This window comes from Planococcus citri, chromosome 2, assembly GCF_950023065.1.
Source record: "Planococcus citri chromosome 2, ihPlaCitr1.1, whole genome shotgun sequence".
Lineage (NCBI taxonomy): Eukaryota > Metazoa > Arthropoda > Insecta > Hemiptera > Pseudococcidae > Planococcus > Planococcus citri.
In genome coordinates this window covers 24,911,360-24,924,299 of record NC_088678.1, presented here as the reverse complement: position 1 = coordinate 24,924,299, position 12,940 = coordinate 24,911,360, and the positions used below count along the sequence as shown (strand labels likewise).

General features: G+C 32.7%; 1 protein-coding gene across 1 annotated transcript in view; it reads left to right on the top strand.

The window, feature by feature from the left end:
- Positions 1-1,297: 1,297 nt before the first annotated feature.
- The window catches only part of LOC135835170 (uncharacterized), a 40,575-nt gene continuing 28,932 nt past the window's right edge, over positions 1,298-12,940 (top strand). Inside the window, exon 1 of the mRNA XM_065349316.1 lies at positions 1,298-1,650. Coding sequence (XP_065205388.1) covers positions 1,621-1,650 — 30 coding nt within the window. The 5' untranslated portion in view covers positions 1,298-1,620. The remainder of the gene's footprint in view (positions 1,651-12,940) is intronic.

Genomic DNA, 12,940 nt, shown 5'->3' with positions numbered 1-12,940 from the left:
GTCTTCTTTGCCTTTTCTTTCTATTACCATAAAATCACGATGCTTTTGAGTTAAGTAGGTATTATAGCCAGGGCTCGGATATTCTTTCTCTAAAAAACCCAAAATATGCGCTTAAATATTCCCTAAAAAATGCCAAAATATGCTCTAAAAACTAAAAATATTCCCTGACGATATGGACATTGTTTTACAGGAAAAATCAATTCCTATACGATTTTACTAATATTATTGTGTAATACCAAGAATTCACGAACAAAAGTGCAAAACAGAGCGTTTTAAAATCACGAAATGGTGATTCTAATTCCATCAATAAAGAAATAAAATACAAATAAAATGAACAAAAAAAAATAAGTATAGGTATGTACAAGTGAGCTATTGTCAGTTTCACAAATTTTGCGAGGAAAAAATGAAGAATAGCCAAATACTAATTTGATGCAAAAATTTGAAATTGAGCAAAATATTCCCAAAAAACCGCTAAAAACGTAAAATATGCTCTAAAAACGCAAAATATTCCCTAAAAAATGTCAAAATATGCTTTAATATGCTTTTATGGTAAAATATGCCAAAATATGCTCTAACGAATTAAGCTCATTTTACTTGAAATTTCATGAATCGTGGAGATAATTGAAAAATTCCCTATCTCCTATGCATATAAAAAATATGCTCCAGCATAAAAATCCGAGCCCTGATTATAGCACAGAGAGGCCTTATTCATGATTCTCTAAAAGATGAGTTTTCCAGTCCACATTTCGCTACAATTGAACTTTTGCAGATAACTGGGCTTACTACCCACAATCCTGAGCTACTTTTTGACCATATTCAGAGGTATCTCATCAAACTAGGCTAACGGATCCGCATCGTGACTGAACGATGATGCGTTCCTAAGAGATAAAACAATACCGCGTGATGTTTTTTGACCAAATGAATAATTCAATACGAGCGAAATGTCAAGCAACTTACGTCAATGTGTTAAATTCGTCTAGGTACTCGTCTACGTATACGTATAGGTAACTCACGTAAAATATTTACATGCGAGATCAGGGTTAAGGTAACCATGCGTTTGCAGTATACTCGTATATGTATAGCCAGCTGAGATTCAGGTATCCTGTAAAGCTCGCACAGTTCGCTTACACGTTTCGATTATGTCGCTTCTTACGTGGTAGTAATATTAAAAATTCAAGCACCGCCTCCCACCGTCCTACCTTTTACCTATAGCTGAGATATACTTACATTAACGGAGCGGTGCGTTTACCGGAAGATAAATGATTGTTTTGTTTTACATCCACAGATAGGCTATGTCGAGGATTGTCGAGGTTAAGGATTGGTATACCGGTGATCTGGACTACAAAGCGTCCTCTCCGGTCCTCCTATTAATGCTCACACAGCTTACCAGCGACTACACAGTTGCGTCAGAAGCGCCAAGGGTGTGGTAACATTTGGTGCGTAGGTCTAGGTACACGCTACGTAGACTTGCACAGTTCGCGGATTTTCGTATCGCCGCAAAAAAAAAAATAGAACCGCTCAGTTCGTATTTCACTGTACCGAAACATTTTCAAGTGATAGCGCCGGTTCGGTGTGATGTGTGCGTATACGTGCTGTATTATGTGACCTTAACCCGAAAGCATGGTTTTTTTCACCGAATTTCTAGTTTTTGTGAGTATTTGTGAATTTTTTAGATTATTTTTCCTTTAAATTGTACGCTTTTTGTTGATATTGGGGGCGAAAACGTCGCTCCATCTTATGGTCAATTAACAATATTATGGTGCAGGTTTGTTGTGTAATAGAAAGTCCATCGCCAATTATGTTAATCTAATTTAATGTTTATTATAATCAACACTGAAGTAGGAAAATGTAGTAACATATTTGTGGTAATTTGAAACATACATAGTTGACTTTTTAACATAATATTAGCATGTATTTTTACCATGTAGGCATGCACATTTAACCACGTACCTATGGGTAATTTTATCGCATCTTCTTCTACATTACAAAACAAATCTAATGTAAAACTGTTGTTTTTCAATTTCATTTTCTCTGAAATGAAATTACCCGGAAGGAAATTCTATACTAATTTTTTCATTTCTCTTTCGATAGGTCATCAAATGTTTTTACTTTTAATGGCAAATTGACGAATTGAAAATTTCCGTGAGTTTATACAAGTGTGTTGCATTGTAAATTAAGTATTCATATGAAAAAAATATGCAAAAATGGAGATTTTTTTGGTGATACGCCAATTTGCAAAAAAAATTTAATCCACCTGTATCAGCTTTAAAAAAAAAATAGAAATCATTAGGGTGGGTGCGGAATATGCTCCCTAGAAAATTTCTAAAAAGAAAAAAATACGAACTTTAGCTTTGAAATACGAGTATGATATTGAGAATTACGAAAAATTAATTAACTAAAATAAAAATGTGGAGGTCAAGTTCAAAGGTCATCTTAAATTTAAATGGGGTCTTACCTTTGAGAAAATTTTTGTGTAAAATTCATTTTTTACTCTCCATCTCTCCCTCAAATTAGAGATCTTAGGATGATTTGTCGAGTACTTTTTTTTTTTTTTTTTGATTTTTACAATTATTTCCTCCTTTTTTTGTTTTACTTTTTCCAACCAAGTAAAAAGAAAAGAAATAAATTACGTAACTACTCAAACATCTTTTTTTTCTATTTATTTTTTTTTTGAATTGCATCAAAATTCAAAATTTTTAATCAACCTTCCTACTTGAAAATAAATTCGTAAATAATGTAAATCATGAAAAAACCCCATTCATTTGACCCAGAATGTTTGAAAAAAGAACCTTTTTTCTTTAATTTTTAATGAAGTTGATTATGGCCATTGGCCACAGAAAATGAATCGAAATATTAAATGAACATTTTTTTTATTAAATTTTGGAATTTTGCGATCGATAATTTTATGGTTTTTTGAACATAGCTTTAACAGGGAAGTACTTAATAAGTTTTTTCTGTGCAAAACTTGATTATTATTTTTACAAAAGAATTGGGTAAAAATACTCAAAAACAAGATGAAATTTGAAAAATTGACTTTACCAAAATAGATTTTTCCGACGTCTTTCTCCTATTCGAAACGTTGTCAAGTTAGAAATTTTTTCTATTTTTGGGAAGGGAGGGGTTGAAGGGTGAAGATAAAATCTTCAAAAATTTGGCAATTTTCGAATTGAAAAAGTCACTTGGAGGAGACTTAAAAGGAGTAAGTTCATCGAAATTACTTTAAATTTTCTCAAAATTGATAAGTATTTTTCTTATTAGGTAGAAAATTAAAGTTGTATGTCTTCAGGTGCCCTTTTCTCTTCCTTCCACCGAAAAAGGACAGTTGCTACAAGTCCTATAGTAATGGAAAAAGTCTTACAAAATTATTAAACTTGTATAGTTGAAATTGAAAAAAAAAGGTTGTAAAAATCAAACATTTAATTAAAAAAATCCTTGATTTTTCTTGAAAATTCGATGAAAAATCAATTTCATCCCTCACCAATTCACCATTTCTTGTTTTATGCGAAGAAATTCAATTTCGTATTGTATTCTTTGAGGAGGTATGCCTTCTCTTCTTTTATCAGTCCACTTCTTCCTTTTAGAAGCTTGTTGCATGAGCTAAAAGGGAAAGGTTGTTGGGACTAATTTACCTCAATATTGATAAATTAAAAGTATTTTTTGAAGTAAAAAATGTTAAAACAGGTGAAAAGCTCAGCTGGGTGAACAACGTAATTACGATTTTTACCAAAAAGGGTTATTTTTTTCTCAAAGAAGTACAATTTGAGATATTTTAAAGGAGTAGGAGGAACATGAAAAAATTCGATAAATACATACTTCCAATTTTTGAAGGCACATGTTTGGAGGAGAGGGAGGTAAAATCTTGAAAATTCTTCTGAATTTCCGAAGCACATTTTTCTGAGAGGAGAAGAGGAGAAAACATGAGAAATGCTGGGCTCAAAGTTCGAAAGAAAGTTTGAAGATATGCGATAGAAGTCCTGCAAAAGTTTTGCATTTCGGTTTGGAAATTTTATGAGATAGTTTGAATCTTCGAAGATTTGAATGGGATGTAATAAAAGTTATTAATTAAAACACAGTTGAACTGCTTTACAAATTCATGATGATAAGTCTGTTGTAATTAAATAAAATATTGCTTTAAAAAATATTGAAAATTTGCCTAAAAGTATAGCGAAATTCATCTGTAAACTTCCTTTTGAATTTCATATTTTTAAGGATTGGATTAAAATATTTTTGCTAAAATCAAATTTTTAGATTGAAAATTTGAAGGGGGAAACAGATTTGTAAAAAACAACTTGCTCACAATTTTAATAATTTTTCAGTGTTTTAAATTTAGTTTTTACGTAGTTTTTGCAGAACTGAATTGAATAGGGAAGTGAATCAAATTGGCAACATTGAAGAGCTCTTTTCCAAGATGGGTCAAGTCATTTATTTTTCCTCCGGTAATGAAATGCAAAATTTTTACATTACTTCCCTGGAGCGGAAACTTTTTTTTCGTTTTTCTCAAAACGTGGAAAAAAATGACTTGACCCACTTTGAAAAAAAGCTCTTCAATTAGTCTTCTGATTGAAAAAACATTTAGAAATTCCAGTAAGTACTTCGTAGAATCCATGCTCAGGTAAGCAGCTCACCGTGAGCTACAAATTTGTAAAATGTCAAGTTTTGATTTTTTGTGAAATTGATTATAGGTAGGTACTTTTTAGAGGTACGTACCTCAGAGGAAATTGAATATTTTTTCTGATATTGGATCGATGTTTTTTTTGGAGAGATTTTATTTCCATAATTGAAGAAAATATTGCTTTACCTATACCCATAAAATTGGGAAAAAAAATTTAAAAATCATTTTGATCTCTAAATGCTCCTATTCGACGGGGAAAAGTGGGGAAAATTTATTATTTTGCTGAAAAGTTGAATTTTACGATTTGTAATTTCAAAATTGTTTGTCTCTTCTTCTCCTGTCCTCCGCAAATCAATTTTCTCTAGATTTGTCAGCGAGTTTTTAGCTCATTTTCGATTTTTTATTTTATTTTTTTTATGTTGGTAAAGCAGCCCTGGTTTTCATGGGACAGAATTCCAAATTTTTTTGCTACAAGAGAGAATCTACACTTTTATTTTAATTTTCTTCAAATTCAAAATGATGAATAGAATTTGATTCTGGTACCATGAATAATGAATATGACTATATGTTTGGTATGATTTCCCATGAGTAATTATTTATTCAACGGAAAAATGCACATCCTCTTCGTTTTCGTGCATGTGCTTAATAAATTCCAACAAATTCACGAGAAAAATGTTCATCATCTACTATTATGCATGTACTAGGTACTATGAGTAGGCTTCTAAATACGAGTACCTATTCATTTACTCGTTTACTTCTCTACTCTTCTTCGCCTCAGTTCTCTCACTTCTGGAAATTTTTTCTCCAGTTTGTTTGATGATCATCAGTTATCACGTAACGAATGAATTGCTATGATAAATCCCAAACGTTGTACTATTTACGAAATATTCGTCGAAGAAAACACTTGACTCGTTACGACAACGATGCGTCTATTACCTATCTTTAAAGGAAGCGATGATGCGTCATGTCATTATCAAATGATTTCCGTCCGGTTTTTTGGCAGATATTTCGCGTTTACTAATTTCTATACTCCATATCATCTTATCACTTGGAAAACACGTAATTGACCACAATTATTACACATAAAAATATTTCTTAGTACCTACGTTGGTTCTCTGTTTCATTCTTCGAAGGTATATGGAATTGACCACCTATAGTTTGAGTTTGAGCTCTTAAAAATTACTTATATTTTTGATCTCAGCATCACTCATAAAATATTCCAAACGCATGTCGAATAAGTACATAATAGGTACCTACTTATCCTACATATTAGAGCATCATCGAAGGCTAATTATGGTCCACGATGGATACCATCACCTCAGTAGGAAGTTGTTTTTACACCGAATGTTATTTTTAAAGCTTAACAAAATCACACGAAACGCCCTTTTCAAGTGTACCTAATACCTATCTACATATATGAAAAATTTCGCGACCGCGTAAGATGTGTTTTTTTTAGCGATACATACCGCGATAATGTTTATTATGTTATTAAACACCTACACCAGTATGTAGACGGACGCTGGTTTCTTTAATTAAATAAATAGCTATTGTTGCGAATCGATTAAAGTAGGTTTTGAAATCATTACACACGAATATACGAGTATTTCCGAACCATCGCCAAGACCAAAGCAACGACCAACGAACAATACCAAAGGTCAAGCGGTGATGTCTTCGCGTTTGGTTTTGTCCACGCATTTGTGCCAATTAATTATATGTATGTGCTCGCTGTTACTCTTCTTGATCATTTTATTTATACTGACTCAGTTGTACGTACATCTTCTTTCTATACCTACAAAGCGGGGTATTTTGAAGTTCGATTGTCGCTGAGGTCATTTTTTTCCTTGACCTAAAATGGAATTGGAAGTGTTGAGAATGAGGGTTGGGCAAGATCCGGATGAAAATGGATGTGAGAATTTGAAATTCGAGTTTTGTTCAAATTTTGAATACAGGTTTACTGGACTAAATGCTTTTTAAACATTAGAAAATTTTGATAATCGTGACAACAATTTTTTTCTTTGAACCATTCTTAAAACAAGAGGAAAATTTATGTTTTATTGAAATTGGAGTGGAAAGATTGAAAAACGTGAGATAATTTTCAGATCCACTATCATAAATCTATTAATTAAGCTATTAAGTAACTAATCAGAACACGTGATCGGAAACTTGCATTTAAATTGCACCACTGTGGTACACAAGTACTTACTTACTTAATTACTTGATTTTAAACGCATAGGTACAATTCTAATTCGTGATATTAGTAGGTACATATTATGTTCAATAATAGAAAAGTATTTTAAATTCTTGATCATCAGTATCCGCCAATTAGCTGTTCGAAAATAATTGGGTACAACGACCTAACAATTTTGAGAAAAAAATATTTTAATAGGTATTCGATCGGCATCGTAACTACAAGAGAGAATAATGTTCTTTTTCTGCTTCTACATTTCGATTATTTCTTTTTTATGGCATATCGAATATCGAAATTTGCATACTTACGTACGTATACAGTAGTATGAGATAAAGTATTTTTTAATAGCCATTTTACCACTTGATTCAACTCACTGTTTAGTGGATATTTGTATTAAATTCTTATCATATTATAGGTATTTACCTTCATTTGAAAACAGCTACTTACCTTAAAACATTTTTTATTGCAACCATTTCTTATTTTTTGGGGGAGAGTTTTTTCTCCATCAAAGATTGCCGAGGTATTTTTTGGGCAAAGAAAAACATTTTATTACTTTTTTCGTCATTAAAAAAATTTATGGCCTATTGCTTTTGATACTCGTAATTTTATAATCGTTAATCGATGGTGTGAAGAAATTTTTCAAGACCTGATAAGAGGGAGGGTGAAATAAATTAGAGACTTAAACTTGGTCGCAGCTCTTCCTTCACTTTTGGATCGAATTTCAGTGAAAATATGTACCTAATCAGTAATCAACAATTGATTTACATTGAAGAATTATCAAAAAAAAAACAGACGGAGAAAACGAATAAAAACATAAAAAAACTGACCTCTCTCATTTTCTCTAATTTTTTCGTTATTGAAACAATAAGTACTGTGCCTGACTCAAAAAGTTGGTGAAATGGCATGAGTTTGCTTTTATTCGTTCTTGAAAATTTAATTCATCGTCAACAAAAATCAAATGAAATGTTCACAAACAGAAAATTTTTTGGACTTGACAAAAAAAAAATCGAAAAAGTATGTATCTACATATCTAAAAGTACATCACTGGGTCAAATTTCAAGCGCTGGATTTCATTTTTCAATTTTTGACAAATTTTTGAAAATTCAAATTTGGATCATTCTCCATGAAAAACTGATACTTTGAACAAATTAAGGTATAGAACATTGAAATTTGGTTCATTATCTAATTTTAGACCTGAATCGATTGAAAATAGTCTCAAGCTGCTTTGGAGCCACCATAGAATTTTTGGTTTTTCCGCAGTTGAACCTCGGTCGATTGGTTTTAGCAAAAATTTTCAAGAAACCGGTTTTGAAGTCTGTACCTACCTAAATTGGTCGATATGATTGAAAAAGACGTTATAGGTAATCGAGTTTGCCGGTTGACTTCCATTTTGGGCCTCTTGATAAAAATTTTTTCTGAACTGAAAAACTCAAAAAATTTGCTGAATTCTTCAGAAAGGCTCTAATAACTCCTTAAATTCAATTTTTGAGGTCAGAAATCAGGCATAGAGAAAATTTCAGCTTTTAACATTTTGCCAAAAATTATCGTAATGGAAAATTTTAGTTTTGAGTATATGTAATGTAATGAGACAAATACAAACTAGTCACTAACAATTTATTATTTTTGAAAGAAAAATGAAGATTCCACAATTATGAAAAGTTGAAATTTATAGACCATTTTTTTCAACTGTCCCAAAAGCTTTTCTGAAGCCTTAGTTAATAGGCGAATTTTTGGATTTTCTAATTTTGGAAAAATTCTAATAAAAGGGCCAAAAAATGAAATTGATTGTTTATAAGCTCTGATATGTATACCTAAGTACCTACCTACCCTCTTTGTAACCATATTCAATAGATTTGAGCATAAATTTTCAGAATTCGTTTCTACAGGTTCAAATTTATATTTCAATATTTTCAATCCAATTTTTTCAAGAACTAAAAAATTCAAAAAATAACTAGAAGCTTGAGGATGGCTTAAATAGACGACTAATAAATTTCGGAGATAAATAATGATTAATGAAGCACCTATATGAGAACGATAATTGCAAAAATGTTCTTATCTTTTATGTCTTTTCAGAGGATGATCAATTTTTCAAACTTTTTTTCTCAAAAATTGGCAGAATATGTAAAATAATTGGATTTAATCCAGCAAAAATGGGGTTCAAAAATTCGTCCCTAATTTGATCTAGAAAGTCATAAACACGATTAATTTTACTTTATAGAAGCTGATTTTCATTTAGATCCTCAAGACCACTTTTTATTCAAAACCCATAAAATCTAAGAATATTTTGTCAAAAGTCTTCAGAACTGCTCGAACGAAACCACCATCAATTAATTTGAGAGGTCGAAAATAGGATTGAACCACATTTCAGCTGTCGTCCTCACGAATTAGAGGTTCTTTACTCATTTCTAGCTCAATCTTGGGCATTTTTGAGTCAAAAATCCGGTAAAAAATTTGACATATAAGTAAAGATTCCCAGTAAAAATATCATCTTTCTTTATAATCATTTCCCCCTCCACCCACAAAATATGGACGGGGTCACAGCAGCTCAATTGAGAGCGCAATAGATGTATTGCACTTTGGTGCTGAGTAATTAATATTGGCTAAAAAAATCTGAACTCAAAAAATGAGAGAAGGGGAGGGGTTACAGTGCCCAATCCGAGCCTAATTTGATTTGAGGCCCTCTAGTCGAAGAATTGACATCATATTCGTGCTCAGCAGGTTCGAACCATATGGAAATGACACCCTTGCCTTGATCGTTCTGACTCCCAAAAAAGAGGGGAAGGGGGTCACAGAAGCTCAATTGAGGGCTCAATATATTTAGTGCATCTTGGTAATGATTTTTTTTTGGTGAATTGAGAAAATCAGTATCTGTTGAATAATTATATTTCAGCTTCTCAGTTGTGTTCTCGATTATTGTCCTTTTTGGCCACTTTTTGCTCAATATGACTCGTTCTCCCCTCGTTTTTGACCATGTGCCCAATAGATTACAATTTTAGAAAAAATATATGTTACTCTGGGGTCAATAAGGTATTTAAAAACGGATTTAAAAAGTGTGCCGAGTGTACTCCATAGGTAATAAGGAAGGCACTCAAAGTTTGAGTTGAATATTTGAGGGGGGAATAATAGTGGGGGGAGCTCAAAATGTTTTCATGGAAGTCCTTCATGCATAGCTACACATTGGTCCAGGTTTGAAAAAAATTGGTTAAGCCAATCTGGAGAAAAAGGTCTGAGGGCTTTTTGAGTAATTAACCCATTACTCAAGAGTCACTCAAGGTACAGGACTGTATAACTTGGCGGATTAAAGTATTTTGATGGTACCTACCTACCACCAAAATTTCATAACTGAAAGTGCCGGGGGCCGATTCGCCCATCTTACTCACCTATGCCCTTTCTCAAATGTTCATTTTGGGTGATTTTGTTCCTTTTCGCAGTGAATTTATTTTCTTAAATTAATTCCAAATTATCAAAAGAGGTTATGTACAAAGTCGTCTATCCTAAGACACAATTTTGAACACGTTTGTTCTGAGGCTTCCAAGAGGGAAGCTCAAAGTACAGGGGATTTTCTTGTTTTCTTGTTTTTTTTTTGATTTGGGATCCTCGACGGATCTGTCTTAAATTGCATCAACTCCTGCAAGGTCATTGACCTTGTCAGAATTTTTCAACACTTTCCATGGGCAGAACCCTCCATAATCAAAAGCATTGTTACATATGAAAATTCAAAGTCAATAAGTTAAATTTTGAAAAATTGATCAGAATAACTGCGAAAAGAGTGCATTTCAACTTTTCAAGGCAGTTTAACTTGCTGGATGCAAATCCGAAATTTCTAAGTCAAATTTTTAGGCAAAAACTGCAGAGAAATCTTGCACTTTGTTTTCAAAAATTAATAACATGCTCCGAAAAAGAATTGAAACTCCCAATTCCAACACTCTGACCAATTCCAATTGCATAAGAAAAAGTTACAGGACAAGAGAAAGACGTCGATCAAGTATACTTGTATAGTGTGTATGAATGTGCGATCAATTCTACTCTCTTGAAGAGTTGAAACGAATGATACATATTTATTAAAATCATATAAGAGAACATACGAGTAAATGTAATTACGCACGAGCGACGAGAGAGGCGTCATCTTCGTCTTCAAAGACACAGAACCTCTGTATATTGAAACAGATGAGATGATGCCCGCAGAAAGAGACGGAAAAAACGCGCGAAAAATAACACCATCACTTAGTCACAGACTGGTTTGTAACATTTCCTTGTTAAGAAAGTCCCATATTAGGTAAACTGGCAAATGAGACGTGTTATCGAACTTATAGATACACACATAGGTAAAGGTAAGGTACTATTACCAAGATGAAAGATGTTGATTATCGCTTTCTCTGTAGGCGTGAAGTTCACTGCCATGTAAATCTGTTGGCTGGTTCGGCCTAAAGCCATGTCATTATTCTATTTCTTTTTTCGAGTCGTTTTGCGTTACCTTACGACGACGACGAGTAAAAAGCCCTTTCTGTATACATAAGATGTGCAGTGCACCTTATTAGCGAGCAATGAAGCCATAAGACGCGATGACAATATAAAATCGTCTTAATATCGGCTAAATGAGTTGAATAAATATAATTATAATGGAGGGCTTATTTTCATCTCTCGGATTGATTTTTTATTTAATTTCACGCTGCGGAGACGCGTTGATAGGTGTTTGAAGATGAAAAAAAAAGGCCTACGTTCTCATCATATCGCCAGAGACATTTTTTAGCCATAGCATAGCATAATAAAGAGCTCTATGGACATGGCGACAGCGATGATAAAGGCGAGATAGTGGTGCTTCTGTTATTTCCTGAAGCGATTATAGGTTAAAGAAATGTAACTAGAGCAACGCTGCGAAATTGCGTAATTTAAAATGTACGATTATAATACTCGATATTATTCATTTCACCGCCGCAGATATGACAATACAATTGTTTTAACGCCCGTAGTACGCACGATTTTACACAAAAATATACGATGAGAGATGGCGAGTGGCGAGTTTGAATTATTTCACGATTTAGCAGTAAAACCAGTTAGTAAAAGATTACACTTTATGATTATAACTCGGCTACGTACGTATTTAAAAGCAGAAAATTATTCGTTTATGTAGGTAGGTATAAGGTATACTTATGATTCGGTTTGCTTTTACACTTCTCTACCGTTTTACCAATCGTGTCATTAGGATAAAAGTTTTATTTTTAAATTGAACCAATATGATTAAGCAGAGTTGGAAAATTCTCAGTTTTGACGATGAGCTGTTTCTTAAATAGGTACCTTGCTACTCGTGTTTCTTTTGGTAGTTTTCTCAAGCGTATAATATGCTAACAACGCGTTTACAAAACTTAAAGATTTGAAATATTACCAAGATTATGCCTCGTGAATTTGCATTTTGCAATAGACTATTTCTTTAATAAACAAAAACAATACTGGCAGATTTCACGAATTGCTTCATTATTTTGAAATGGCAACGTATATGTAGTGTAGGTATCATCTTATTCATTTTATGCATAGGTAATAGATATTAGTTACTTGTCTCTGAGTTTATTAATTACTCCTCTGGATGGATATTCGATATTTCATCGTATTTATCGAATTTCTTGTTTTGCATGTTTATGCCTATTTGGTTTCCTATTCGCTTATTTACCTTCGAAATGAAATATCTTCGAGTAATTAACCTTGAAAGCCGAACCCAGTGGGTGTCGATGGTGTAAAAAAAGAAGAAAATAGATCAGCTCAAATGGATTAATATTTTAACTAGTGAGAAGGTTTTTACGTTGAATAATATTGATAAATTTTGACGTTAATAAATCTATTCGTACTCATGAGCGAGCAATCCTCCCCCTCAAAGTGATTTTATACGTGGAAATATAGTTTCCACAAGACAAGTTGGGATTTCATGAGATAATCAGGAAAAAGGCTTCCTCGAAGTTGGAAAATTTTTGCTGAAGTTTGATAACTTGTAAATTCTAGCTGAAGAATTTTATAATTGGGCCCAATTAGCTTCTTATAAAAAATCTGAAAAAAATTACTTTCATTTGCAAAATTTTAGAACAAAACATTTCTGCACTGGACTAAAATGACAAAGGGAGGTATCCCAAGCGCCAGAAATTTTTTTGGAT